This window comes from Danio rerio, chromosome 7, assembly GCF_049306965.1.
Source record: "Danio rerio strain Tuebingen ecotype United States chromosome 7, GRCz12tu, whole genome shotgun sequence".
In the NCBI taxonomy this organism is placed as follows: domain Eukaryota; kingdom Metazoa; phylum Chordata; class Actinopteri; order Cypriniformes; family Danionidae; genus Danio; species Danio rerio.
Genome location: NC_133182.1, coordinates 52,690,485 through 52,718,220, shown reverse-complemented (window position 1 = coordinate 52,718,220; position 27,736 = coordinate 52,690,485). Strand labels below are relative to the sequence as shown.

General features: G+C 35.2%; 2 protein-coding genes and 1 long non-coding RNA gene across 4 annotated transcripts in view; all 3 read right to left on the bottom strand.

The window, feature by feature from the left end:
• dthd1 (death domain containing 1) overlaps positions 1–27,736 on the bottom strand; it is a 92,005-nt gene that overhangs the window by 9,831 nt on the left and 54,438 nt on the right. The window lies entirely within an intron of this gene.
• Positions 1,459–25,844, bottom strand: pcolceb (procollagen C-endopeptidase enhancer b). 2 transcript variants are annotated; one of them, XM_009303443.5, is made up of 9 exons: positions 25,610–25,844; positions 16,566–16,674; positions 16,229–16,487; positions 13,587–13,711; positions 13,055–13,191; positions 10,362–10,876; positions 3,490–3,564; positions 2,550–2,720; positions 1,459–2,393 (listed from the first exon to the last, which is right to left on the bottom strand). In XM_009303443.5, exons 1-9 carry the CDS (start codon positions 25,696–25,698, stop codon positions 2,263–2,265), a joined length of 1,611 nt encoding a protein of 536 aa, XP_009301718.1. In that variant the 5' UTR covers positions 25,699–25,844; the 3' UTR covers positions 1,459–2,262. The 2 variants fall into 2 exon arrangements, with proteins under 2 accessions (XP_009301718.1, NP_001122259.1); NM_001128787.1 differs by having other exon boundaries at positions 2,203–2,393; positions 3,490–3,570; positions 25,610–25,782.
• LOC137496217 (uncharacterized) lies at positions 6,780–7,895 on the bottom strand. The gene is made up of 5 exons (XR_011016399.2): positions 7,817–7,895; positions 7,505–7,542; positions 7,181–7,208; positions 6,948–7,007; positions 6,780–6,844 (listed from the first exon to the last, which is right to left on the bottom strand). It is a non-coding gene; the product is annotated as an uncharacterized lncRNA (long non-coding RNA).

The following is a 27,736-nucleotide window of genomic DNA, read 5'->3' as shown; positions in this document are numbered from 1 at the left end:
CCAAAATTTTACCAATTTATAAAAAAAATGAATCACTTTCTGACCATCGGATAATCGGCTTGGACATATATATTGCGATCGTGATTTTCGAAAGTATTAAATCGATTTGTAAACGTTTATAATTACCACTTCATGAGTCTTCCCATACATTTGAATAGAGCTCTTGGACCCGGAAGCCGCTTCGCGTGACGTCACACTTAACAAACGGATATGATGGGTGCTGGTCAGTCGGTGCTTTTGAAAACACTATTGGTTGGGTTTAGGGAAGGGGATATTGGTTGGTTGGTCAGTCTGTAAATCAGTCGACAACGGCCTTATAACAGCAGGCACGAATGGCACTCGCGAGAGAATTCAACTGTACCGCATGTCTTTGGACTGTGGGGGAAACCGGAGCACCCGGAGGAAACCCATGTGGGAGAACATGCAAACTCTACACAGAGACGCCAACTGAGCCAAGGTACGAACCAGCAACCTTCTTGCTGTGAGGCGACAGCACTACCTAGTGCGCCACTGCTTCGCCCCCCCATGAAATTTGAGCTGTTTCATTATTAATTTGTGAACTTTAACTGCGGTTTGGCACATTCACTTTCATTCGGGCATGCTCCCCGTGACAAATGAGATATTGGATGCAATTAACTGCTGAAAGAGCTGTTAATGGAAGTTCATACCACATGCTGAATGGAAGAAAAAAAGCTTAGTGTTTCACGAGGCAGGTGTCTGTGGTCTGCATTGACTGGGTAGGTGCAAAGAGTGTCAAACAGCTGTGTGTGTGTGTGTGTGTGTATGTGTGTGTGTGTGTGTGTGTGTGGACTATCCTGTGCAAAATGCGGCGAAAAGCCCTACATGATGGTAATAATTCGATTATTGTGTTTACATGTCTGTACTTTAATAATGCGACTAAAATTGGCATACTCCACACATCCTAATTCAATTTCTCTTTAGTTTGATTATGACCTTAATCTGATTAAATTAATCAAAAATCATTGTTTACATGGTCAACTCTTAATCAGAGTATTGTCCTAATCGCATTAAAATCGAATTATTGGTGTCCATGTAAACTTATTTAATGTCACCGTTGAAGGCTGATCCACTGATGGGCAGCTTCACAAGCCCATTAATTTTCTTTTTGGGAAGCCTAACAATCTTTCAGAGGATTTGTGTTTCAAAGTTATGCATTTGTGTTTTACGTGTCCGATTTTTTTGTGTTTAAGGTTCGGTTGGTTTTGCATATAGATGTTGTATTATTGATATAGCAGCTTTTGGGGTTTCTGTCTTGTGGGGAGGGTATGATATCGGCCAATTTTGTGTTAGTATGTTAATTTTACAGGTTATCAGTAAATCAACTGTGATCATATGAAGCTCCAAGAACATGTTTGTGCATTTGAACATCAGTTATGGCCTCTGTGGGATCACTAAAATGGGGGCTCGTCCGGTATACTCTAACAATGATACAAACAATTTCCATTTCAGTAAGTGCTTTTATTATGTACTTTCATTAAATGGTTTTCACAAATATTAAGCAGCACAACTGTTTCCAACCTTATTAACGACAACAATAAAATAGTTTGTCGAAAAAAGTAAATGGCAGAAACATCTTCTGACACTGAAGACTGAAGGAATGACTGCTGACAGCTTTGCCATTACAGGAATAAAGTACCTTTTAAAATATATATAACAGTTATTTTACAAGGCCACACACCAATACCATTTGTAAGACTAAAAGACAGCCTCCAGATATTAAACGGAAAAATAATAACAGCGAATAATGGTTATGAATATTGTATGCATATCAAAGATTATTTAAAGTAATTTAGTTATGATTAAAAGTGGAAACCTTGATAAAAAATAACAATAAGAAACATAATTCATGTATATTTTACCACCTTTAATTAAATGAACATTATAACTTATGATCAATAAATGGTGTAATATTAAAAATGTTTGCGAAGTATTATAAACAAACCCAATAGCCTAATTATACAAACACAGAAAACAACCTGAAAACTTGACCATGTAAATACCCTGAACACGATCCGGTATCACATCACAAAGATTTATCAATCTTCTGTATTAAAATATACCTGTTTCTCATAAAGCACACTTCCAGTTATATAAAAAGATGCAAAATTCTTAATTAAGGATTGAGTTTATTATATTTGACCTCCTCCTGTCTGATTTTGATCTTATAAATAAAGTGAACCAGCAGGATTGTTGGGATTCAGCTTGTTTTCCTCATTGTGATTGGTCAGGGTAGCTGTGAGGTCAACATGCTTTCTTTGCCAGGTTAGCCAGCGCTCTGTCATGCACTGCCTTATGCTGTAGGGCGAAGCTGGAGGGGTTCAAAATGCCAAGACCATCATCATTCACATGGCCCATCAGCACATAGTTCACTCCTGTGAAGAAAAGTCATACTGATTATTAAACATTAAAACCAGTGAAAAGATCAAAACTTTGAACCTGTGACATATTCCTAAATGCTGTACAGTAGCAGAAGATGAGTCATGAACAGATGTTTGAGGTTGAACTGGTTTTTAGTGTGTTTCTTTCACCTTTTCGCAGGGCTGGACATTTACTGCATGTGGCTGTGAGTGTGGCAGATGTGCTGGGTCCTCTCTTCCTCAACTGAAGTCTGCCTGCCTTGTAGACCTTTATGACGGACACCTCCACTTCTGCACTTCCTTGAGATCCAGGGCTTAGAGATGTCACTTTACCCGTCAACACTGCAAGAGAAGCAAAGAGAGAAGAAAACTGCAATTCCAAAACAAAAGTAATGAACAAAACATTTCATTCATTTTCTTTTTAGCTTAATCGCTTTATTAATCCCACAGGGGAATGAACCGGCAACTTATCCAACATATGTTTTGCACAGCGGATGCCCTTCCAGCTGCAACCCATCACTGGGAAACATCCATACACACTCATTCACAGTCACTCACATACACTACGGCTACACTAAGTGAATCAATTCACTTGTATGTGCGTATGTCTTTGGATTGTGTTGGAAACTGGAGCACTCAGAGGAAACCCACACGAAAACGGGGAACAAAACATTTTTATTTTATAAATATTTATAAATGTTAAATGTTAAAGTCATTATTAAAATATTAAGTAATCATTATTATACAGTTATTATTGCAATTATAAGTGTAGCTGTTTAAATTAGTTTTATTACATTGATTTTAGGTACATTATCAATGCCATACAATATTTAATTAGAACATCTTATTAAATATAAATTAAATATTAAAGTAATTCTCATTATTAGTTTCGATTCTTGATAGGTACATTAGCTGTTTGTTGTGCGCACTGCTCTAATAATTACTCTGTCGTTACACTGTCATTACTGTTCGAACAGCTGCCTGCACTAAAAGCCTCCGATTGAGTGTCTAGAGAAAAGGCCGTGGGGTTCATGACAGTGACAGGCAATCAGGGGGGAAATGAAGTAGACACAAATAGCAGAATGAAAGGAGCATAAATGAAGCAACTCACCAAAATGACTAGGGCAGAAGCGGGTCACCATCGTGCCTATTCTCTTGCATGGTAGGGAGCACAGAGGATTGCCTGCTGAGGCTGGGATGAAAATAATAGAACATAAAGTAAGAGAGAAAAGGATAAATTATATACATTTAGTCCAGCACACATTTGAGAAAAATACAATTATGCAATATAGTCACACATATAATAAGGTTCTATCATCATTTTAAATGCTAAAATCAAGAAAAATGTACAAATTTAATAATCTATAGGAGTTAGATAGGAACAGGTTGAGTAACCTGATGAGGGGGCAGACAAGATAATCGGTTTTAACCAAACCGGCCCAATGATAATTTACTATAATTATGTTTTAAAGAGAGCTCAGGGTATGCACCCTGAATCACCCATTGTACTCTGTGTTTCAGCTGCACCTAAAAATGATGTATTGTATGTTGTGTGGAAATATCTTGTTAATCTGTACATGGAACTTCGCCTGTGTTACAGCCAGAAGTGGAAAAAGTACAAAAATTAAACTCAAGTAAAAGTACCACTATGCTTGCCTAAAAATGTATCGCAAGTAGAGTAAAAGTATCTGTTGTAAATATTACTCAAAGTATCAGTAAAAAGTAGCCCTTTTTAAAGTACTCAAGAGTAGTGAGTATTACCCTGTAAAAAGCTAATGCATTTACATGTAATTTGTGGATGTGCATTTTGTAGTGCATCTAGTTATTGCCCAGCGGGCACACAACGTCATAAGACGTTAATATTAGGTTAGATTTAGGTTGTGATGTCAGGTGACCAAAATTCACTGTCTAACCAGTGTCCAAGGACAATGTTATTTTGATGACCAATACCAAAATTAAATGATTGAGCTGGGGCTCGAATCAGCGACCTACTTGCTGTGAGGCGACAGTGCTACCCACTGCGCCACTGCAACACCTGGCTCAATTATCATTCTTTACAATAACATTGCTTTAATAGGAGTAAACACTTCCCATTTAAGTATAGTTAACTGGTGGTCTGGTTTTTAAAATGTATGTATACAGCTTTATTTAGCTTGACTCATTATTTCAAATTTGTGGCTAAGAAATAATTATTTATTTATAAAATATTTTCCCAAAAAATGAAAAGTGGCTAGTAAAAATGGTGAGAGGCTAATAATGTTGGAAAACTACTAGCCACAGTGGCTGGTGATTGAAAAGATTAATGTCAAGCCCTGATCATACTGTTGTGCTAGCCTTAAAGGGTGCCAAAAAAAGCAGTAGTGTACACTGTAAAAAATTTGACCTTAAATTCACAGTAAATTACTGGCTAATAATTGCATTACTTTCACAGTAAATTACTGTATGTAAATTCACAGTAAATTATTGTGAGGTAGTTCACAGTAATTTACTGTGGTTTTGTCACATTAAATTATTGTGAAATTACAACCATATATTGTAACTTTACAGTAGATAATAAAGTCCGTTACTGTAATTTCACAGTATTATCTTGTAGAATTAACTATATTTTACTGTGAATTTGCAAAACGATTACTGTGATTTAGCAGTAGGTTGCAGTTTAAATACCTGATTTAACTGCAAAGTTACAGTTATATCCCGGATTACTGTAATTTAACAGTTTGGTGCTGTAAAATTTCAAAGCAATTTCAATTCACAAAAATGAAAATTCTATCTTGATTTACTCACCCTCAGGTTGTTCCAGCTCTGTTAAAAATGATTTTTTTTTTGTTAAACACAGGAATAAAAATATCAAATATTCCTCTTTGTGTCCAAACAACCTGAGGATGCGTAAATGACGACAGAATCTTCATTTTTGGGTGATCTGAAAAGACTCTAAAATCAAAATAAAAACAAACACACATACATTTTACAGATTTATTTAACAGCTTAATGACATCTGTGTAAACATTTCAGAAAACTTTCAAAAGGTGAAGGTGAAGCCTCTAAAAATACTATAAGAACATAAGAACAAAAAAATCTGACATCATATGTAGCATACATATAAAAAGCAGTGCTTCAGAGTGCGCTCTCTCTCATTATATATATATATATATATATATATATATATATATATATATATATATATATATATATATATATATATATATATACACACACACACACACACACATGAGAAAGAGACAAAACTTCTTGCTAAATTAGGCAGTCGTCTATTCAAGGTCAATCATTTTCCTGATAATTTTACACACTTGCTGGTTGATGTGTCTTCTCTGCTTCTTTGACTTTGTCTGTCTTCCATCTCCAAACTGGTGCCCAAAAAGCACCTATAAGCAAAAGAGCAGACAAACAGTTAGCTTCATACAACACTACTGGGACACTACTGCTGCACTAGAGAGCAAAATTACTGTTAGCTCAGTTTGAACATGCTGACAATACTGTAGCTCAGTCAAACTGCAATCATTTAAACAAAAACATCTGAAAAACATTTGCATCACAAACACACAATCAAGAACAGTCCAACAACAAATAGTGGTTTTAATGACCTAGGCAGAGCATTTTAAAACAGTTGATTTGATTTACACCTTCTGTTTACAGACTATAATCTAATGCTGGGTTCACACTTATTGCAAAGTTAACACATGCATCACAGTACTTGCTCTTGAATACTAGCAGGATGTTTCTTGCATCAAGCTAATTTTTCATGATTTAAATATTAGGAAAATTTTGCAAAAAAAACTTGATTGAAGTGATACACCACTTGTGTTGTATTCATTTCAATCAAGTTTTTTGCAAATATTCCAAATATTTTTCAACTTTTTTTGAGTTTCACTTAATTTGTGCTGCCCAGTAAAAATTTCCCACTATTTATGCATTTGCAATGACTTGCATGTAATCCACTCACCTGAATAGGTAACTTCACATATGGTATAAGAGCCCCATCCTTTTAAAGACAGCTTCCCCTCTGGTCTCCAGCACAGACAAACAAATTGTGTCTGCAACACGGCCCTTTATAAGAAGGGGACAAGGGGAGTCATGACTTGTGCTCCTATACATTCCTTGTTTAACCCCCCCAAAACAAGCCCTCAGTTACAATATTTATTGTTGACATTACCTTAAATTCCAGAGTGCAAAAGGCATCTTCAGTTTCAGACCAGATCCAAAGTCAGTTGTGAAATCCAGGTGAGTCCAAGGAATAAGACTAAAAGGGGGAAAGAAGGACTAAATTAGAGGTGTTTGTGAATAATTAATTTTTTTTGTAGAAACAAAGTTGACATTCCATGCTCTGCCTATTAAAAACCAAGCAAACAAACACACATGCCCAGTAAAATTGCTAATAAAAATAAAAACTATAGTTTAAAAAAATCTTTGTCTAATATTTACTACTACTGGAGGTACTGGTGGAACTTCTGGAAGAAGAAAAAGAGTTTGTACAAGAAACTGCTCACAACAAATTTGTGAAAAACTTGACATTTAAAAATCTAATAAAAATGAGGAAGGCATCAACATTACCTTTAATAATCAAGCGAGGGTTGATTGGTAGCATCAGTGTTTCAACATCAATGGCTGTGGCTGCAAAAAAAATATGAATATAATAAGAGTAGAAAAAGACTCAACCTAACACACGCACACACATAATCATATATATATATATATATATATATATATATATATATATATATATATAGGTTTAGATTGTGATAATGAATTTAGGTTATATTTGTGTGCTCAGAATTTACACTCACCTCACACTTCAGCTATTATCAGGTACACCTGAACACCAAAAAATAAAATCTACAGTTAGTGACAATATACAATTAGTTCTCATTAGTAAATGTTAGCACTGCATTAACACCAGTGAGAAATATACAATATGTACTGTGTTAGTGTTAGTTAAAAAGAATACAACTGAATTGTATTATAAGCCTCATTTAATAAAACAGTTAAGACTTGTTTCATAATGAGTTTAGTTTATTTAACTAACTTAACGTTACAGTGAACAAAATTAACGTACATGATGGTGATTAACCGTAACCGTAACGTTAACTTAAGTGAAGGTCAGAGCTTACCTTAACTTTAGTCATTTCACCTTTACTTCAGTCTTGTACTGAAACAGAAAATGCAGTTAACAAGAAGTTAATTAAAGAAAATTCCCTTTCTTTTTTCAGGAACTAACGTTAACGTTATGCTAATACCTCAGAAAACACTACAATCACCATCTGGCGTCCTTAATTTCTTGTTTTAAAAAAAAGGCGCGCTTAAGCCCTGTACGTGCGAGTACAACTGAAGTACTCGGTAAATTCCTGTTAAATGACATGCACTATACAGAAATACACATACAACAATCATTTAACGGACAAAAGTCATATTTTAACACTTACCGAGGATGAATCCGTTGGGTGAAGAGACGAGGCAGGCGTTGTCTGTGGTGATGGCGCTTGTTTGCGGTCGAGTCGAGTCAGTTCTGTTAAATGAATCGGCTCCTTTAAGTAAACTATAAAGAGTCGAATTCGGCTCCTTTAAGTGAACAGTAAAGAATCGAATTCGCCTGAAAACGATTCCGTTTTGTATAATATTGTAAGACGCAAACATATAATTCATTAATATTTCATCATATTGCTTGGTTCGTGTACTGCTTGTACACGAATTGCTTGTTGATGACTATGAGCTCATGAACACGTCTGATAAAATATCTGAATCTGATTCAATTTCACACGAGTCCTGAACCGAAGCAGTGCAAAAGTAATATATTGATTGAAATATAAAGTTAATTATTTTCTTCGCCATTCAAAATATTACATATCTCTGATTTTAACAATAAGAATAAAGTTCGTTTGGAGTGTATTGAGAATTATTATTTTTTCCTCCCAGGATTCATTTTGCACCAAGCTGCATCAAGCTGTAATGGTGGATGAGAAGGCACATAATATTATAAATATTGTAATATGTAATGAAATAAAGTTTTAACACTTATTCATGCGAGAATGTAGTTCTTCAAAACTCAAATCTGTGGATTGTTAGTAAAGATTGTGTGTAATTTTAAGTGTGTTTTGCCGGTAGCGGAGATCTATGACCTCCAGGCGGTAACGGCGCTCATTACTCATGTATCCGCCGAGAGGCGCCTGTCTTCAGGCTAGACATTGGGACAATTGCCCCGTCTTCGATGGCTCTATATGCGTCCGAAAATGAAGTTTTAACTGTTTTTCATGCTAGAATGTAGTTGTTTAAAACTCTAAACTGTGTTTTATTTATATAGATCAAAAAAAAAATTATATATATATATATTTAATTCTAAATTAAAGATTAGTGACCTCCAGGCGATGACAGGTGCCCAATACTCATGAAATCGTCTAAAGCAGACATTTACCCTGACATTGAAATAATTGTTGGCTGTTTAACAGTCTTTGGTTTCATTAATTAATTACTTTTTATTCCAGTTTATTGTGTTTTGGCTAAGCACACAGTTATGTTTATTAAATATTATTTCCTATTCTATGTTAACTGTATAAAATTAAATAAAGGTGCAGTACAACAAGATGTTGTAACCAAATCGTTTTGGGGGCTATAACATTCTGTTATTATCTGTTAAAAGTTCATTTGTATTAATTTCTACTTTGAATTAAAAAAGGTTTGAATTTCTATAACTAACGTGCAAAAGATATAGCCCTTTTCACAGTAATTTGCTGTAATCATGCTACCTGCTGTAATTTCACAATAAAATTATGAATACAACATATTACTGTGAATTTTTCAGTTAAATACTGTGAAGGGATACTAATGTAATTTACTGTGAAAAATTACAGTAACTTGTTGTGAAAACCTGGAAATTTTTTACAGTGTATGGTTCACTATTTTGGTACCTTTGACTGTAGAAACAGAAATACAGTTAAAGTCAGAATCATTAGCCCCTCTTTGATTTTTGTTTTCTTTTTAAAATATTTTTCAAATGATGTTTAACAGACCAAGAATTTTTTCACAGTATGTCTGATAATATTTTTTCTTCTGTAGATATTCTTTTTTTGTTTTATTTTGGCTAGAATAAAAGCAGTTTTTAATTTTTTAAACACCATTTTAAGGACAAAATTATTAACCCCTTTATAAGCTAATTTTTTTTCGATAATCTACATAACAAATCATCATTATACAATAACTTGCCTTATTACCCTAACCTGTCTAGTTAACCTAGTTATTATAAATGAGTTATTAAAACTATTACGTTTAGAAATGTGTAGAAACAATCTTCTCTCCCTTAAACAGAAATTGGAGAAAAAAATAATAATTCTGACTTCAACTGTAAATGTGTACTATACTTATACTATAACCTTACCGCTCAGTGGAAATGGACCATAACTTAAAGTTGTTTTAAGAGTAACGCTTCCTACACTGTAGACAAAAGACTGCCTTCATTTTTTAGTTGAATCACATGTGTTTTTTTTTTGTTCATCTCAACTTAAATAAGTGAAACTGACTAAAAGTATTACGTTAAGCTTTGCATAGCTAAAACAAATTTAGCTGAAATCTGATTAATGTAATAAAGTTAATGTAAAAAAAAATTTTTAATTACTTTTTTTCATATAATTTTTACCATATTTTAACATGATATAAAAATAATCCTTCATTTAACGTTAATTGTGCACTTTGTTTGATTCATTTATTCATTCATTCATTTTCTTGTCGGCTTAGTCCCTTTATTAACATGGGGTCGCCACGGAATGAACCCCCAACTTATCCAGCACGTTTTTACGCAGCGGATGCCCTTCCAGCCGCAACCCATCTCTGGCAAATTTGTCTCATTATTAGGGCTAGAAATATACAAACTAGTACAAAATTAGTTTAATCATACGTTAAATACGTTACGTTAATTTAATAAAAAGACAAGTCAAAAACTTGAGTTAGTTGAACTAAATAGGTCTTATTTTAGCTTACCTGTTCTTGATGTTGTTCTGTTGCCAGGTTTTGAGATGGTCTTTGCTGTTGGTTTGACTCCAGGCTTTACTTCTTGCTTTGCTGTTGTACTTGTTGGTTTTGGTTGAGGTCTAATGGCGGGTTTAGGTGTAGGCTTCGTCGCCGGCTTTGCTGTCACTTTCACCGCAGGTTTTGGTGTGATTTTTGACCCAGATCTTCTTGTAGGTGGAGTAGGTCTGACAGGTTTAGGTTTGGCTGCAGGATTGGATCTGGTTTTAGGTGTTGGTCGTGGTGGTACAGGTTTAAATGGTCTTGATGGAGGTTTTGGTGTTGGCTTTGGTTTCACTCTCTGTGGTGGGACTGTGGGTTTAGTTGGGGAAGTGTTGACCCGTGGCCCATGTACTGTGTCCAAGTCAGCGGTGGGTGTGCGGGAGCCACGGGGAACACTCCTATAGTGAGCCATGAAGCCTGCAGCCGTCACACTCAGATCTGATACAAAGTGCACTAGCAGCTCATTTCCATTGGTCACAACCGCACTGGCAGACATATCAAGAGCTTTATTAAAACACTGAACAGCACATAGCGTATACAGATATGCAAAATTTTTAAATAGGTATAAATGGGAACTACTTTCAATCCCATTGTGCCAAGATCTAGATGTTTTGAATGGGTAGTTGGTTAAATACCTGAAAATAGTTTAGTGGTTTATAACATACAGTAAACTATCATATTTTTAAATCAAGGTTTTAATTGTTATTAGGCATGGGCTATAACATTCTGACAGTATGATAACCTTGGATAAAAATGTCACGTTTTCCCGATTTCACAATAGCACGGTATTATGATAACTACTCTAAAATATGTTTCTTTAAATGTCTGTGGAAAAAACAGCAACTTTTCTGTGATTATAAAGTCAGCCACTGCACTCTTCAGGTCTATAGCATGTGTAGCAGAGGCCAGCTAGTAAAGTGCTATGCAGGCAAACCTCACTCTGACTACAAAAGGTGCTTTAGATCCTGGAGGACATGCTCTTTAGCCTCCTTGGTAGAGCAACCGACTCCCATACTGAAAGTTGCCAGTTCGATCTCAGCTCAGACTGGTTTGGGTGGTGTAGGACTGGTGGGGTTACATTGGTGCCGTGACCCAGATGAGAGTGAGGTTTAAGAGGGTGAGTGTAAAGAAGGCCATCTAGTGAAGTGCTGATCAGATAAACCTCACTCCTCTGACCTCAAAAGATACTCTATCAACAGACACTTGAGGCTATGGTCTTTAGCCTCCTTGTTAGAGCAACCAAATCCCATGTGGAAAGTCGCCAGTTAAATCCCAGTTCAGAGCGGGTTGGGTGGTGTAGGATCGGCGGGGTTACACATGCCTGGATGTTGGTGTACAATTGATATGTTTTTCAAATGTTTGCTGAATTGTGTCACTAAAATGCAAGCAATAGTTACTTCAATGTTATTTTTTCAGTTAGTGCTATTTGACAACACCTTTTCATTTCATAACTTTAAACATTGATTTTGTTCCATATATATATATATAGCATTAAGGGTTTGAAATCCGCACAAAAGAGCATAGCCTCGTTATTTAGTTTCAATTTAATTTTACACATCTCAATACTGCTACACTGTGTATTTGTCTGAAAAACATGACATTATCTAGCTTTTTCTAGAAACCAAATAGAATTTTACTGTGATCTTCCCTTATAAAGAAAGAACACATAACTATGCGGCCACCGAAGGGTGCCCAATTTTTGCATAAGACTGTACCTTGTAGTCTGCACTTTTACAGCAGTTTAATTCAATGGATGTTCATCCCTGATATAACAAAAGGGCAGTACAAGGGTTAATCAACATACTTTATATATATATAACAGTCAGCACTATATACTGTATGGGGTTTTAAATATGTTTAAACTAATCAACATCACTCATTTTCTCCATACACATGTATGAAGTGTAGATTGATGTTATGTAATTGTAATTATGTTATGTAAATGTAACTGATAGCAGTTTAACACAAATCTTATTTTTAAAACAAAAAAGGGATATGATTTTTGCTTGGCACAAATTATTTTATGCTTATTAAGAGGTAAATTGTTTATATCATTTTTAAAATAGCTATTTCAATTTTTGTTGTAAGCGTTTACAGTATGAAAAAGGTGAAACGGCAAGGGACACCAATAGGGATCCCACCTAAGGCACCAAAATGATTAGAATTGGGCTTGCAGTTAACAAATAAGGCTACCAACCACTCAATTTTGAAATTATATAAAATTATTTGTTCCTACCTTTATTATCATATATTGGCATTATTGTGACATCTAGTGGTGCGGATGCAGCATCATGCAGAGCAGTAGTTTTGTACTTGCTGTCTCTTACAGTAGTAATTTAAATTAAAGTAAATATATTTTGCATATTTTTTCCATTTTAATGGCAAAACAAAAGTGTACCCTTTAAAGTTGCTTCTTAACATGATCAGCCTTTCAATAAAGTACAACGATCGTATTTGAAAACGTATGACTTTGTAATGAGAAAAGTATTTCTTAATTGGGAAGCACATTCTTCTACTAAGCTTCCCTTAGGACGACTGACCTTGCTGAAAACAACAACATCCTTTTCCTGTGTAGATAAATTACGAAGTACCCTGTCCTTTGAAAGATATTTGAAGGACTTATTCGATGTGCTGGTGTATAAACAGATTTTAAAGAGACTCACTCTGGAACTGTATCACCACAGAATTTGCCAATGCGTCGGGAGTCATCGGTTTCTCCTCCGTTGAACAGGGCCACATAGTCATAACGACAGTATGTGTCTAACTCCAGGTCCAGCTTCTCAAACTTAACCTCAATCACCTGGCGATGTGTACACACACACACACACACACACACACACACACACACACACTTTGATATGTAGTTATGCAAGTAAAAAGGCTAATTTTCTAAACCAGGTATAAAGGCTCTTTCATGAACATTTCATGCCTCTCTCGCTTGCTCTCACTCTCTACACAGTTTTTCTGAATGAAGTCTTTCATATAGTCATATGTACACTGTTGGCTGTCATCATAAACACGTACACACTGACTTTCACATTCATCCACATACATAGCATAGAAGCTCACAGCAGTATATGTCTAGTAAATAAATATAAATTAAATTAATTCTCTGACTTTATAGTTGCTAAAGACTCAACAGATTGCGAGCAGATGAAGGGAAAAAGAGCTGTGAATTGATCTTTGCGGGCTGACCATGTTGGACTCCACTGATATGTGCCAGGAGCAGCTGATGCCTGCTGGGTAATCAGATTCTGGCCAGTTGGGTGTCTTCACTGAACCCTGAGGTTTCGTCAGTCTGCCACCACAAAACTGATGCTCTGTAGGAAAGGGTTTGGGGGGGGGGGGGGGGGGGGGGAGTATTATCACAATAAAAACACAGAATAAAGAATAAAGATTTCCTGCCGTGTGTAAAATTATCATGCAAATATGACATTCAAATCCTCTATGTTTGATAATAAAATGAGCTAAATATAATAATTGTGGGCAGCTTGGTGGCTTAGTGGTTGGCTCTGTCGCATCACAGCAAGATGGTCGCTGGTTTGAGCCCCGGCTGGGTCAGTTGGCATTTCTGTGTGGAGTTTGCATGTTCTCCTCATGTTTGCGTGGGTTTCTTCTGGGTGTTCCGGTTTCTCCCTAAGTCCAAAGACATGCACTATAGGTGAATTGAATAAACTACATTTTTAGCGCGTGTGTAAATGAGTGTGTATGGGTGTTTCCCAGTTCTAGGTTTCGGCTGGAAGGGCATTCAATGTGTAAAACATATGCTGGATAAGTTGGCGGTTCATTGCAATGATGTCACCAGTGGGCACCCAAGTGAGACACATGGAAATTAGGTCAGCCAGATCTAGATACGTTTTGTTGCCCATTCTCAATAGGAAAGTAGCCAGGCAACATTGTTTTGCAAGATTGCTTAAAAGTTGCCCCATGTATAATCAGCATTATAGCTCATGGACTGTTAAAGAGACCCTATTGTGTTTTTTTTTTTTATGAGCTTCCATGCAGTGTGTAACAGCACTAAGTGAATCAAAACATCCAGCTGAGGTTTAAATCTGAAAGTGCGTCGTGTTTAAAACTAACAATTCTTTAACGAAATAGTCAACTCAAAGTCTAATAAATGAATAGTGTTTGGTTCGAATCTTTTGCTTGAACGCGTCAACATCAACACAGTACATCACCAAATATGTAGAACTGGATCTGGTAAAACATGAATGCGCCTTTCCCTTCAGACACTAGCTAAGCGCAGGCTAGTGGCGGATTTAGGCATGGGCAATATGGACGATCGCCCAGGGTGGCATCTTGCTAGGGGCAGCACAGGGAGACGATGGAAAAAAAAAAGGTGCCTCAGTAAAAGCTTTGAGATACGATTTACTTTATACAATGGAGAGTAGAGTAGTTAGAGTAGTTCAGAGTAGTTATCCCAGAATAAAGAGGCAATTCACATTTGGGGTCTTTTGCACTCACAAGTTTGTTATTCTCTATGTGCAATTGAAACAAAGCTGGTAAAGGCAAACTGATGCATGCACACAGAAAACCATTCCCGCACTCCCCACAACTCTGCTCCCAGTGTGAAAACCGGTTGGCTATATGCAGCACCACTTATGGCTGTGAAACCAGAGTAACCGGAGTAACTTTTATGCAGAGGTGTCGGTACGCATCGAGTTTTTAAGTCGACAAAACTAAAATTAAAATATAATTAGGATCTTTTTTGACTAAGCATGGTTATGAAGCACAAAGGAGGGATAATGAGTTAGGGTGGTTAAAAATTTTCGCCATGAGTCGAGTCTAAGACAACCGATAATTACATAAAACATATTTTTTTTTATTCTATAGTATTGTCATTAATATTCATGCAAAATGATCTTAGCATGTAACTTAGCCAGTTACATTTAGAATTGATTTATGTTATTTATTTAAAATAATAATTGTATAATAATTTTATTTATTTGTAATAAAGTATATTTATAAGATATATATAAAAAACACACACATAAACGGTTAACGTTCATTTTTCACATTACCACATATAGCCAACCTAATGCTGCGTTTGTTCCTGTTTGTTCCTGAAAGTAGCAGCATAGACTATTATGTATAGGCTTTTGTCAGTAACTGTTACAGTTCATATGGACCAAACCCCCATAACCAAAATATGACCTTTCATAATGCAAAACATTGTTTCTTTAAATAGTTGTGATCAAAAATTTCTATAGGTGAAATTCTGTGAGGCCTTTCCTGTAAAAAATGTAATCGCAAAAAGTCAGGATAAATATATTTGTTTTTTGTAACTTATTTTAATAAGTCAATCAGATTTCAACAAACTTTTTTGTGAGATATACAAAGTCATTCATTTGTTTTCCTTCAGCTTAGTCCCTTTATTCATCAGGGGTTGCCACAGTGAAATGAACCGCCAACTTATCCAGCATATGTTTTACACAGCGGATGCCCTCCCAGCTGCAACCCAGTACTGGGAAACACCCATAGACTCTCGCATTCACACTCATACACTACGACTAATTTACATAGAGCGCATGTCATTGAACTGTGGAGCACCCAGAGGAAACTCACGCCAACATGAGGAGAACATGCAAACTTCACACAGAAAGACCAACTGGCCCAGTCAAGGATCGAACCAGAAACCTTCTTGCTGTGAGGTGACAGTGTTAACCACTGAGCCACTCTGCTGCATAATTGGACTCAGTTAAAATATTTAAGGCACCACGATTTTTTTTACAGTGAACCATCACATCAAAAAGCTGATAACTTGATAACAGTTGGTACAGTCTATTAGCTATTTTAGTGTGGATTGATATTAAAGGCAAAGCGTGAAGTCAGCTTACCATCAACATGTGGTTTGCCTCCACTAAAATACGCCAGGAATCCTCTTCCTCCTGTGCTACTGTCAGATGCCATCTCCAGCATCATGGTGTTAGAGGTGGAGATCAGGGCTCCGGGTCTGAATGTCCCACAGAAGCGACCCAGTTTCTGCACTGTGTATGAGTGTCCATTATAGACATCCACATAGTCATAGCGGCAGGTGGGATCTGCCTCTAGATCGAAGATCCTGAACTGGAGCATCACAACATGACCTTCTGGGACCTGATAGGAGTGGAGATTGGATGAAAATGTGGAAAATAGTAGATAAGAGAAACTGAAAACTGAAGGTGATGGACTCACTGTGATGTACCAGGTGCATTTGGAGTTTGCTTTATAGTGAGAGGGAAAACCCTCACTGGCCACAAATCCTGAGTCGGTCACCAGATGTCCACCACACAGGAATACGGGCCTAGAGAGCAGGAGAGAGAAATGAAAGGAAAATACGGTTTAAGTCAAAATTATTGATCCTCCTGTTATTGTTTCAATTTTTTCCCAAATGATGTTGAACATACACAGAAAAATATATATTTCTTCAAAATTGTTGCAAACAATTTATATGGGTTGGATTTAAACAAATTAAATTTAGTAATTCAACTTAATTTATTTGTTTAAATTCAGCCTAAATTAATTGTTTACAACCACTTAACTTAAAAGAAATGAGCAAATTCAAGGAATCACTTTTGAATCATTTTTTCAGCATGGCAAGGAATTTTTAACACTATGTCTGATCAAATTTTTTCTTTTGGAGAAAGTCTTATTTGTTTTATTTTGGCTAGAATGAAAGCAGTTTTTAAAAAAATTAAAAGCCATTTTAAAGTCAATATTATTAGCCACTTTAAGCTATATTGTTTATCAATTGTCTACAGAACAAACCACTGTTATACAATGACTTGTCTAATTCACCTAGTTAAGCCTTTAAATCTCACTTTAAGCTGTATAAAAATGTCTTGAAAAATATCTAGTCAAATATTATTGACTGTCATCATGGCAAAGATTTAAAATAAATCAGTTATTAGAAATGAGTTATTAAAACTATTACGTTTAGAAATGTGTTGAAAAAAATCTTCTCTCCGTTAAACAGAAATTGAGGAAAAAATAAACAGCGGGGCTAATAATTCAGCGAGGCTAATAGTTCTGACTTCAATTGAATGTGAAGTTTTTAAAATGCCCTTATTATATTGTTTAAAATGTTTCACATTTTTTTCATATGTATCCATGTTTAAAAAGAGACTTTTACAGATATCCCACTTTTACCGGAAGTTCCAGAAGCCTCCTGCATATTCAACTGAGACTGCACTTGTGAAAGTTTTAAATGATATTTTATTAATTGGTTATGCTGGAGATTGTGCTGTGTCTTTCCAATCGCAGTTTTGAAGTCACCATTGTTGAACATTCATCTGAGGCAGCCTTTTTGTCATGTGGTGTTCCCCAGGTATCTATTTAGCCCCTATTCTTTTTTCCTTATATATGCTTCCACTGGGTTCTATTTTCAGAAAACAAGGTCTGTCTTTCTACTGTTATGCAGATGACACTCAAATTTACCTGCTTTAAAATTGAGTTCAAGTGGATTGGAGACTCTTATGTCTGCCTGTCGGATGTGAAAGCCTGGTTGTCTTGAACTTTCTAGATTTTAATGAGAGTAAAACTGAAATGATTGTGTTCGGCCTGTCAAATTCTTCTAGGACACCACCAGTAGATCTTGGTGAATTTGGTTTTTCTGTGAAGCTATGTTTAAAAAATCTGGGTGTTATCTTTGATGATGGCTTGAGATTTGATAAACACATTAACTCTGTTGTCAAATCCTACTTTTTTTTAGCTTCGACTTTTAAAAATTTTCAACCTATTTTATCTAGAAATTTTTTTAAAAAAATAATTAATTCTTTCATTACTTCTAGATTGGACTATTGTAATGCGCTATATTTTGGGATCTGTCAGACAACTCTATCCCACCTATGGTTAGTTCAAAATGCTGCTCCAAGGCTTTTAACTGGTACCAAAAAATATGACCACATCACACCAGTTTTGCGCTCTTTGCACTGGTTACATGCGCACTATCGTGTCACTTTTAAAATTCATCTCCTGGGTTTTTTTAATCACTAAATAGCCTCGCTCCTTCCTACCTGTCAGACCTGTTGACTGAACATCAGCCTGGTCGGTCTCTTCAGGCATCTAACCAGAGACTATTATACATTCTAAGATCGAGGCTGAAATGCAGGGGTCACCGGGCTTTCGTAGTAGCTGGTCCTACCTTGTGAAATGCTCTGCCCCTCTGTATTAGGTCTATATCATCTCTGTCTGTTTTTAAATCTTTGTTGAAAATTGACCTTTTTGATTTAGCATTTTATCAGTGAAATTTGTTTGCTTTTAGCTATAATAACTATTAGTGAGAACTGTTTGTATTAGGTATAATTTTATACTTGTTCTTTGTGATTTGTATTGTTCAGCACATTGGTCAACCTTTGGTTGAGTATAATAGTGCTATATAAATAAAATTGACATTGAAATAAATAAATAAATTGACATAATAGCTCTAAATACAATAATCATGGAATATGTTTCTTTTAAGGGGCCGTTCACATGTCCTCTAAATTATGTGGAAAACCTGAGGTGCCCTGCTCCCTCCACTAATTTCAGGGCGCTCAGGATCTTGTACTCCTGTGACATCTGCTGTTGCTAAGAAACAATCAGTCACCAAGGAGCCACCACTGTTGTTACAGCTCAGCTATAAGAACTATTTAGAGAGAAAGAAAGAAAAGTGCTGCAGTGTTTGGGTGTTCTGTATTGGGCCAAGGTAATAACTGAAATGTGTATATCCAAAGGGTGAAGCTGACTGGTTGGTTCTTGTCACATGACCCACGGTTTGCTTGCAGCCTGGAAAAAGTGAATGTGCCTCACTGCATGTGTTTTAGGACCACATTTCTTTCTATTAAAGCTCATGTGCCACATGTCTACATTTAAAATAAAGAACTTGAGCATGCAAAAGACACAATGTGTGAACAGTTCATAACAAATTAACAATACCATAAAAATCACCACATCGAGAAGTAGCTGACATCAGCCACTGCACCATGAAGGCTCTTTTCTTTTTTTGACATACATAACTTACATAAATATTGGTACATCAACACAATTCTAACATTTCTGGCTTTATACACCAACACAATGGATTTGAAGGTGAACAGTGTATGAACTACAACAGTTTGCATATGTGCCTCCCACTTGTCAAGGGACCAAAAGTAATTGGACAATTGGCAGGCTGTTCCACAGCCAGGTGTGTGTTATTCCTTCATTATCCCAATTACAATGAGCAGATAAAAGGTCCAGGGTTCATTTCAAGTGTGCTATTTGTATTTGTAATCTGTTACTGTCAACTCTCAAGATGAGATCCAATAGCTGTCACTATCAGTCAAGCAAGCCATCATTAGACTGAAAAAAACATCATAAAGATTGCAAAAACATTGCAAAACAACTATTGTGTTGGTGTACAGAGCCAAAAAGGTTAGAATTGTGTCGATGTTCAAATCTTTATGGACCTAACTGTATATGCAAAGTTTTGTTGTAATTTAGATTTTACACTAAAGTGTGATTATACAAAAGTAAAATAAAATAATTGTGTTTTAATTAAAAAAATAAAACTACAGTATCAAATGATGTCTTAAATGTTTGACTAAACATTAAGCAGTATTTTAATTTGTTTAACCTTTTCGATGCATACGATCACACTGGTTTGATCAATAGAGTATATGATCACACCGGTGTGATTATGAAGTTCAGTGTGTTTCGTGATCAGCTGCTAAATCTAAATCTGCTTTTCCATGATGGCTGGTAGTGTGCCATCTGTCATAAACTAAACATTTTCTGTGTTTTCAAAAAAAAAAAAAAGTTTATTTTAGGCTTAGTTTTTGTTTTTGTTTATTTCTTTCACCAGTCAGTGCTTCTTCTCAACATGATGCTGAAATGACAAATCATCTTCAGTGTTTGATGGTGAAAGTAGATCCTAGCCATGTTTCCAGCTTAACGTAAAGCAATATTTCGCCAAAAAGTTCGCAAAAAAAGTTTAAATCCCAATTGTGTTAAATTCATTTGCATGAATTAAAGTGACTGACTTTAGTATTGGTAACTTAGTGAACAACAGTAAACAAGGCAAGCATAATGGAGACACATTAGTCACATGGGTGTAATGTTTGCTAAAGTACATTAGAGTTTATCCGGCAAATGCGTATCCATCATATTCAGCGTACAAATGTTTTGACCAATAAATGCACTTTTATTTGAAAGTTGACATTTCTATCAAGGACTTTTACATTCACATTGTAAAATCTTTTACATCACATTTTACATTTTACAAACAGTTTAACAGTTGTTTATTGACATTTTCTGTATAGTTTGAAACATTGCATAAATTTCTATTATATCATGTATTCATATTTCGTATTGTCTCCAAAATACATAACAAAAAAAAAAAAGAAGCCACTCGCGGCATCAACAGAGCTGTAAAGTGAGCGCTCTTTTCCCCGGTCTCACACACATACAGGCATCTAACGTGCACGTATCATGCACAGACACATATCGACAACCTTTACTGGCTGCTGTGTCTTTATTATTGGTGAAAGATTATTATGCGTTATTGAAACATCAAAGAGGACGCAGCAAAGTCACTTAAAAATTAAAACTTTATTACTTTATGCAACAGTCTAACATTTAAAAGGGAAACATAAGGGCGATCATAAGCAGTAAGTCCCCTAGCCTATAAGATGTTTTATGGAATAGTCTATCTTAAACTGACCAGCTATGTTTTTCTTTCCCTCATTTATATATTTGTTTGGCGCATGTACTGGTGTGCATTCGGAAAACTAGTGTAATGACTGCATGCCATCTTTATCAGACTCAGGCAAGGCCGCCTCTACTTTCACTCCGCCCTGAAGCCCCAGCTGGCCCTCCTTGACCCAAGGTATTCGGCGGGCCGTAAAAGGCCTGCCGCTGGCCTCGAGAAAGCCCCGCTTTGGCCCGAACAGGTCCCGGAAGTGACAGTGGACACGTGACTGGCCTTGGTTCGCCCTGGCTCGCTTGCTTTAAGTGCAGTAGTGAAAACACAACTATTGTGTGAATATTTTTAACTTGAAATAGCCTCCTGTTAAAGATTTTTGTGTACATCCTTGCTACAGGCAAAAAAATAAAATAAAAATAAAACATCCCTTCAAGTTAATTGCACTTTCATTGAAATCAAATCTAAGATGTATCGGAGTAGGTACTCGGTATCGGTATCGACAAGCACACAAAAGAAAATGCTTGTACTCGTATCCGTTTGTAATAAAGTCGTATCAGTTAATTTCTAAAAAATTATATTATAAAATATCTTCTACAGAAATTGTACTATATATATATATATATATATATATATATATATATATATATATATATATATATATAAATATATATATATATATATATATATATATATATATATATATATATATATATATATATATATATATATATATATATATACAGGCAAACTGTTAACTAAACCTGTAGTTTTTTAATTGATTAAAATATTAGTCAAATAAAATAATTACACAGCCATTCAAAAGTGTGGGTTAAGATTTTTTATATGAACTATTATATTTTAATTAGTGCTCAATTTTAATTAGTCAAGTGATTCATTTGATAAATCACATCCAAAATACAAGTTTGTGTGTGTATATATATACTGACTGCTAAATATTTTTACTGAAAAACATTGTTTTCTTTTCGGTAAAGCTGCTGCTTAATCCAGCATATGCTGTGCGAATCCTTTATTTACTTTCTTCAGTTAGTTATTTTTAGATCCTGCTCCCACATTTTAAGTTAGTGCTTCTTTTCAAGAGTTTTAATTCTCCTAGTTCTGACATAGAGGGAAACACACACAAACCACAGCCAACAAAACAAGCTCAGATGTGAGGTTACAGAGAGGTTTTCATAGTGGTTTTCTCGCAGTTTGGTTGGTTAATCAGCACACTGTAGGTCACATACAGGATGGAGTGAATGCTGAAATTCATTTAATATTAAAAAACAAAGATGAAATTGCACAATACCATAACGGTTTTGTTTTATTTGCATAATAACTGCTGCTATTATTGACCGAATGAACAATAATGCACACATTTACAAGAGTAAGATTAAGAAACAGATGTGCATTTTTGTAAACTCTAAGGGTCAAACAACAAAAAAATAAGGTCAAGAATCTTAGTGTGATTCTGGAGTCATATCTGAGTTTTAGTAATGTCAAAGCAGTAACTAAATCAGCTAACTATCATCTCAAAAACATAGCAAGAATTAGATGCTTTGTTTTAAGTGAGGATATTTATGCTTTTATCAGCAGCAGGGTGGATTACTGTAACGGCCTCCTCACTGGCCTTCCCGAAAAGACAGTCAGAGACTTGCAGCTCATCCAGAATGCTGCAGCCAGGATTCTGACCAGAACCAAGCAATCAGAGCACATCACACCTGTCCTCAGGTCTTTAAACTGGCGACCAGTTACATTCAGAATAGATTTTAAAGTGTAACTACTTGTCTATAAATCACTAAATGGCCTGGGACGTCTATACATTACAGATATGCTCACTAAATACAAACCTAACAGATCACTCAGATCTTTAGTATCAAATATATTTTAAAAATTCCAAGAGTTTAGTCAAAGCAGGGTGAATCGGCTTTCAGCTACTTCATCCCTCGCTGCTGGAATCAGCTTCCAGAAATGATCAGATGTGCTCCAACATTAGGCACATTCAAATCAAGACTGAAAACACATCTGCTTAGCTTTGCCTTTAATGAATGAGCACTGTGCTATGTCCGACAGATTACACTAGTATGTCTTTCTTTTCTTCACTCTTTATAACCTGTTTTAACACATTTGAAGCAGTTTTTTAATCACTTTTATCATTCTTTTTTTCTTATACTTGTCTCTTTTATTCCTGTTTATGTAAAGCACACTGAATGGCACTGTGTATGAAATGTGCTATAAAAATAAACTTGCCTTGCCTTGCCTTGTGGCTGAAATACATTGTGTTGTTCAGCTCAAGTTTTGCAAATGTAAGACTCACCAACAAGACCATCTAAGACACTGTTGATTCTGTAAAACAAGCCTGTGCTTGAAGGCCATCAGAATTTTGATATTGAGTATTCTTTTTGCATTATATAACATCACGTCATATACTAGATATTTATGGTGCTGTGTGATGGTGTGGCATAAAACAGGCACATACATTTCCTGAGAAATTAATAATAACAAAATACCCTTTAATAGTTGCAGTTACACACTCCAACTTCTAAATTAAATGTGTATATAGACTGTAAAACCCGGTAAGTAAAGTTAACTCGAATTGTTTAAGGAAACAGATTGTGGCAAACCATTTAAGTTTTGGTTTGAGTACTGTAAAATACACTGTAAAAATCCTGGTTGCCTTAAAATTTTAAGCTAAATCAAATTAAATTTCCATTGAACTAATATTATGTTAAACTGACTTAAAACAGCTTGCATAACTTATAAAATTAAGTTAGAGCATGATTAATTAGTTTAATAAGTTACAATGAACTAAAAACATATGCTGTCATGACTAAGTGATTACATAATTGTTTACAGTGTATATGACTATGACTTTATAAACAGTCACATATATTATTTGTGTTGTCCAACATTTAGAGTATTAGAAACTTTAGCATTTTAAGTTCAGTCAAATCACTATAAGTTGAACAAATTAAGTCCAAGCAACTATATAGCTATTCAAATATCACTTCCAGTTTTTTGGAGTTAACACAAAATAATAATAATTTAAATAGTAATAATAATGAAAATAATTATTTAATTATTTAACTCATTCGCTTCGAGTTCAGCTTTATAAAATCTGTTCATAAGTTACGAAAACTCAACTCAACTCAACTCAAAGTAACCTTTTAATAAATTATAAGTTAAACTAGCTAATTTCATTTTTGTTTTACAGTGTATATAATGTTTATGGTTTATTAGGACAGTCGAGGTAGAACTACCTGAAAATCTAGATTCTGAGAACGTTATTGAAAAGTGTTTAGGGGGAAAAATGTAAATCCTGAGAAAAATCACCTATAATTTTGTCTGTGAAGTTTTTAGCAATCCATATTACTAATCAAAATTTGGGTTTTGAAATGCAAATTCAAATTAACAAAATATCTTCATGGATCTTTACTTAATATTCTAAAGATTTTTTGTAATTAAAATCAAACAATAATTTTGCCTCATGTAATTTTTGCTCTTGCCAAAAAATATACCCGTGCAACATTACATTAAGCATATATATTTTAAAAGTGAATGAATGCATACATGTAATGGTGGTGTTATTAAAAATAAGTATGATATGAAGTTTCTTTTTTAAAGAACAAATAAATGTAGTTATTGTATTTTAGTAATAATGTAAAAAACATTTGTAACAATATATATTAATATGTTATTTTGGTAACATTTAAAAACACATATTTCCTGCTAATACAATTATTAATCCTAGTATATATTCCATTATGTGTTATTATATTTATACTTAATAGTGAATAAATTAACAAGTTAGCATGAATAAACACCTCAAATAATATTTCATATTAACTTATGTAATTACCTAATAACAACAACAAATGAAAAGTTTAGATGCAAAAACCTCTAAATGCCGCTTGATATTTTCTTCTAAAATCAGCATCTTTCACCAACTCTTGTTTGTAGGCTCAGAAGTTATACTTTTATAATGATGAATAAGTTCTTTTCATTGCCTTTAAAGTGAAATAACTGAACATGAACATGCATGGGAGGCTGAGAAAAAGGCTCATTTAGGGAGAAAATTTCTGATGGCATTTAGAGGTTTTTGCATCTGACCTTTTCAAATGGAACCTTGTGTAAAGTTTTTTAAAAAAAAGCATCTGAAAGAGGGATTTGCATTATGTTGTGCAGATGTAACAGTAAACAAAAACACAGTTACTTTGTATAATCTAAAATCTGATGCCATTTTAGATTCCTAACTCTGTCTTCCTGAAGTCAGCTAAGAGAAAAACAACTGCAACAACAACCAATAATCAGGCTAAAAAGAACTTATTTAGACATGGAAAAATACAATCATTAAATCTGACCAGCACTTTTCTGGACATTAAGTGTTTCCAGTCTAATTGTGGGTCACAGACAAACACAGCAATCAATGTTTCCCCAAACTCTATTCAAGCTTTTTCTTTTTTATTTGCAGACCCAGTCCTGCTACAGAAGATGATCACATCTCCTGCTGAATGCCTGCTTTCACACAGACACACACACACGAATGCCAATACACACATACAGAAACTCGCAGATTTACCTTGTGAAGTTGGTCTGGCTTTGTCCATGCACCCATCCTAACCCCAAAAACAGAAGTCCCAGATGGCAGACGCGCACAGCAGCCCACATCCTTCAGCTCGCGGAGACACAGAGAGCCAGCCTGACCCGACTGGGAAGCAGGAGCTGGACGAGTTCAGGGGGTGGAGACTGACAGGAGGAGCACTGGTGCACAAATCAGGGTAAGACTGAAGAGTTATGTGTCCCAGATGCCCCTGCTGTCAGATAAACAGTTCAAATCGAATAAAAACCTACAAACCACAATCCACATCTCTTTGTTTCAGATGTGCATACTCAGGATGTTGTATTTTTAGGGTGAACTATCACTGTAAAATATGATTTATTGTATTTACTCAATTTTTTTAACCCTTGCGCACTGTTTAAATTGACTAGCCTTTTGTTATGTTCAGAATGAAAACATCCACTGCATTAAACTGCTGTAAAAATGCAGCAGATCACAGTTTTTCCCAATTGTTTACACACATTTTCTGAAAGCATGTCTCATATTGTCAGAACTCTACACACAAAACACACACACACACATTGGGCAAAACACTTAAATTCTTCTGCAAAATGGAACTCTACGGTCAAAACAATGTGGTTTCTTCTCAAAATGGTATTTTGTTTTCAAATGACACACACAAGCCATCACATGACTGGACATTTATAAGAACAGTTGAACTCTGATGTGCTTAATGTAAAACACTTCATCTCCATTCATCATAATGACTTACTGTAAGCCTTTATTTTGTTTAGTGTTACACTTGCTACAGACAGTACAGACCTACAGAAGTGCACTGTAAAATATTTCAGAATATTGTTTTTATACAAAACAAACAAATAACAAATATATTTACTGTATTTTCCCCACGAAAACAGTGTACAAAGTGTTCATGTCACACATAACATGGTCTACATATGCCATCAGCAGATTTACAGAATACAGTTACAGTAAAAAAAAAAAATAAATAAATAAAAACTGCTATACTGCATCCTCTTGTTCTGTTTTGGTCTGGCTAAGCAGCAGGGGAAATGTCACCTTGCATGGCGAATCCAGCCATGAAAAGAATCAACTGCTATAGCTTGAAGAAGTGGTATACGTGTGTGTGGATTTTCGGTCACTTTTCATCTCCAGGCAGAAAAAAAAAATCCTCAATAGGTTTTAGGAATGGAGAATTTGGAGGGAGACAATTTAAAAAAAACATGGGTGGGCAGTGAACCATGAACCGGATGAGCTCTGATTTCTAAATTGCACTTGTGTGTGACAGGTGTTTACTCATGTGATGAGTTAGTAAGTAAAGTAGGGCAACTGACTTTACAATTGTGAATGACAGTGTGTTCCTTGTGAAAACAAGAGATTTTCAGAATGAACATTGTCAAATGCAGAAAATTGTGTGTTGTGTTTTGAAAAAAGTGTGTTTTAAACCTGCATATTGAGTGTAAAGCAGTAATTGTGCTTGTAGTTTAGCAGAATTGGTTCAAGGGGTTGGTGCTTCAGTTACATGTTGTAGTAATTGTGTCTGAAGTACAAGTAATTGTGTGTAAACAAATGGGAAAAACTGTAATACTTTTATCAAATGTTTTGGCATAAATCTGTTAATCAACCTCAGTCCTAATCAAAACGACTAAATTGTTTAGAAAATTCCATGATTTTAACTCTTTAATTGCTAAATTCACAAATGATGCCACTGATTTGGTGAAAAAAAACACACATAATGACGTATTTTCAATATAGAAGTAATTGAGGACTGGATTTTTAAAACCTCTTATCACAGTCATGGACATGTAAACAACATTGGCTTTGATGCATTGTTAGATTTTCGTTTTTTCTCCTTAATTTACTGCTTGTGGCTGTTTTTGCCCCGTTGACTTCCATTATAAGCACATTTGATGGTGCATAAATACACAATCTTTGTTTTTGTTTACTCCATGTAGTTCTGAGCGCTGAGATGCATATTTTGATTATCTCGGACACATCAGGGTAAGTGTGCAAAGGTCCAAGACTGCGATAAAGTCCACAATTACTTTTTACCATTCTCTGTAAACCCTAGCGATGGTTGTGCGTGAAAATTCTAGTAGATCAGCAGTTTCTAAAATACTCAGACCAGCT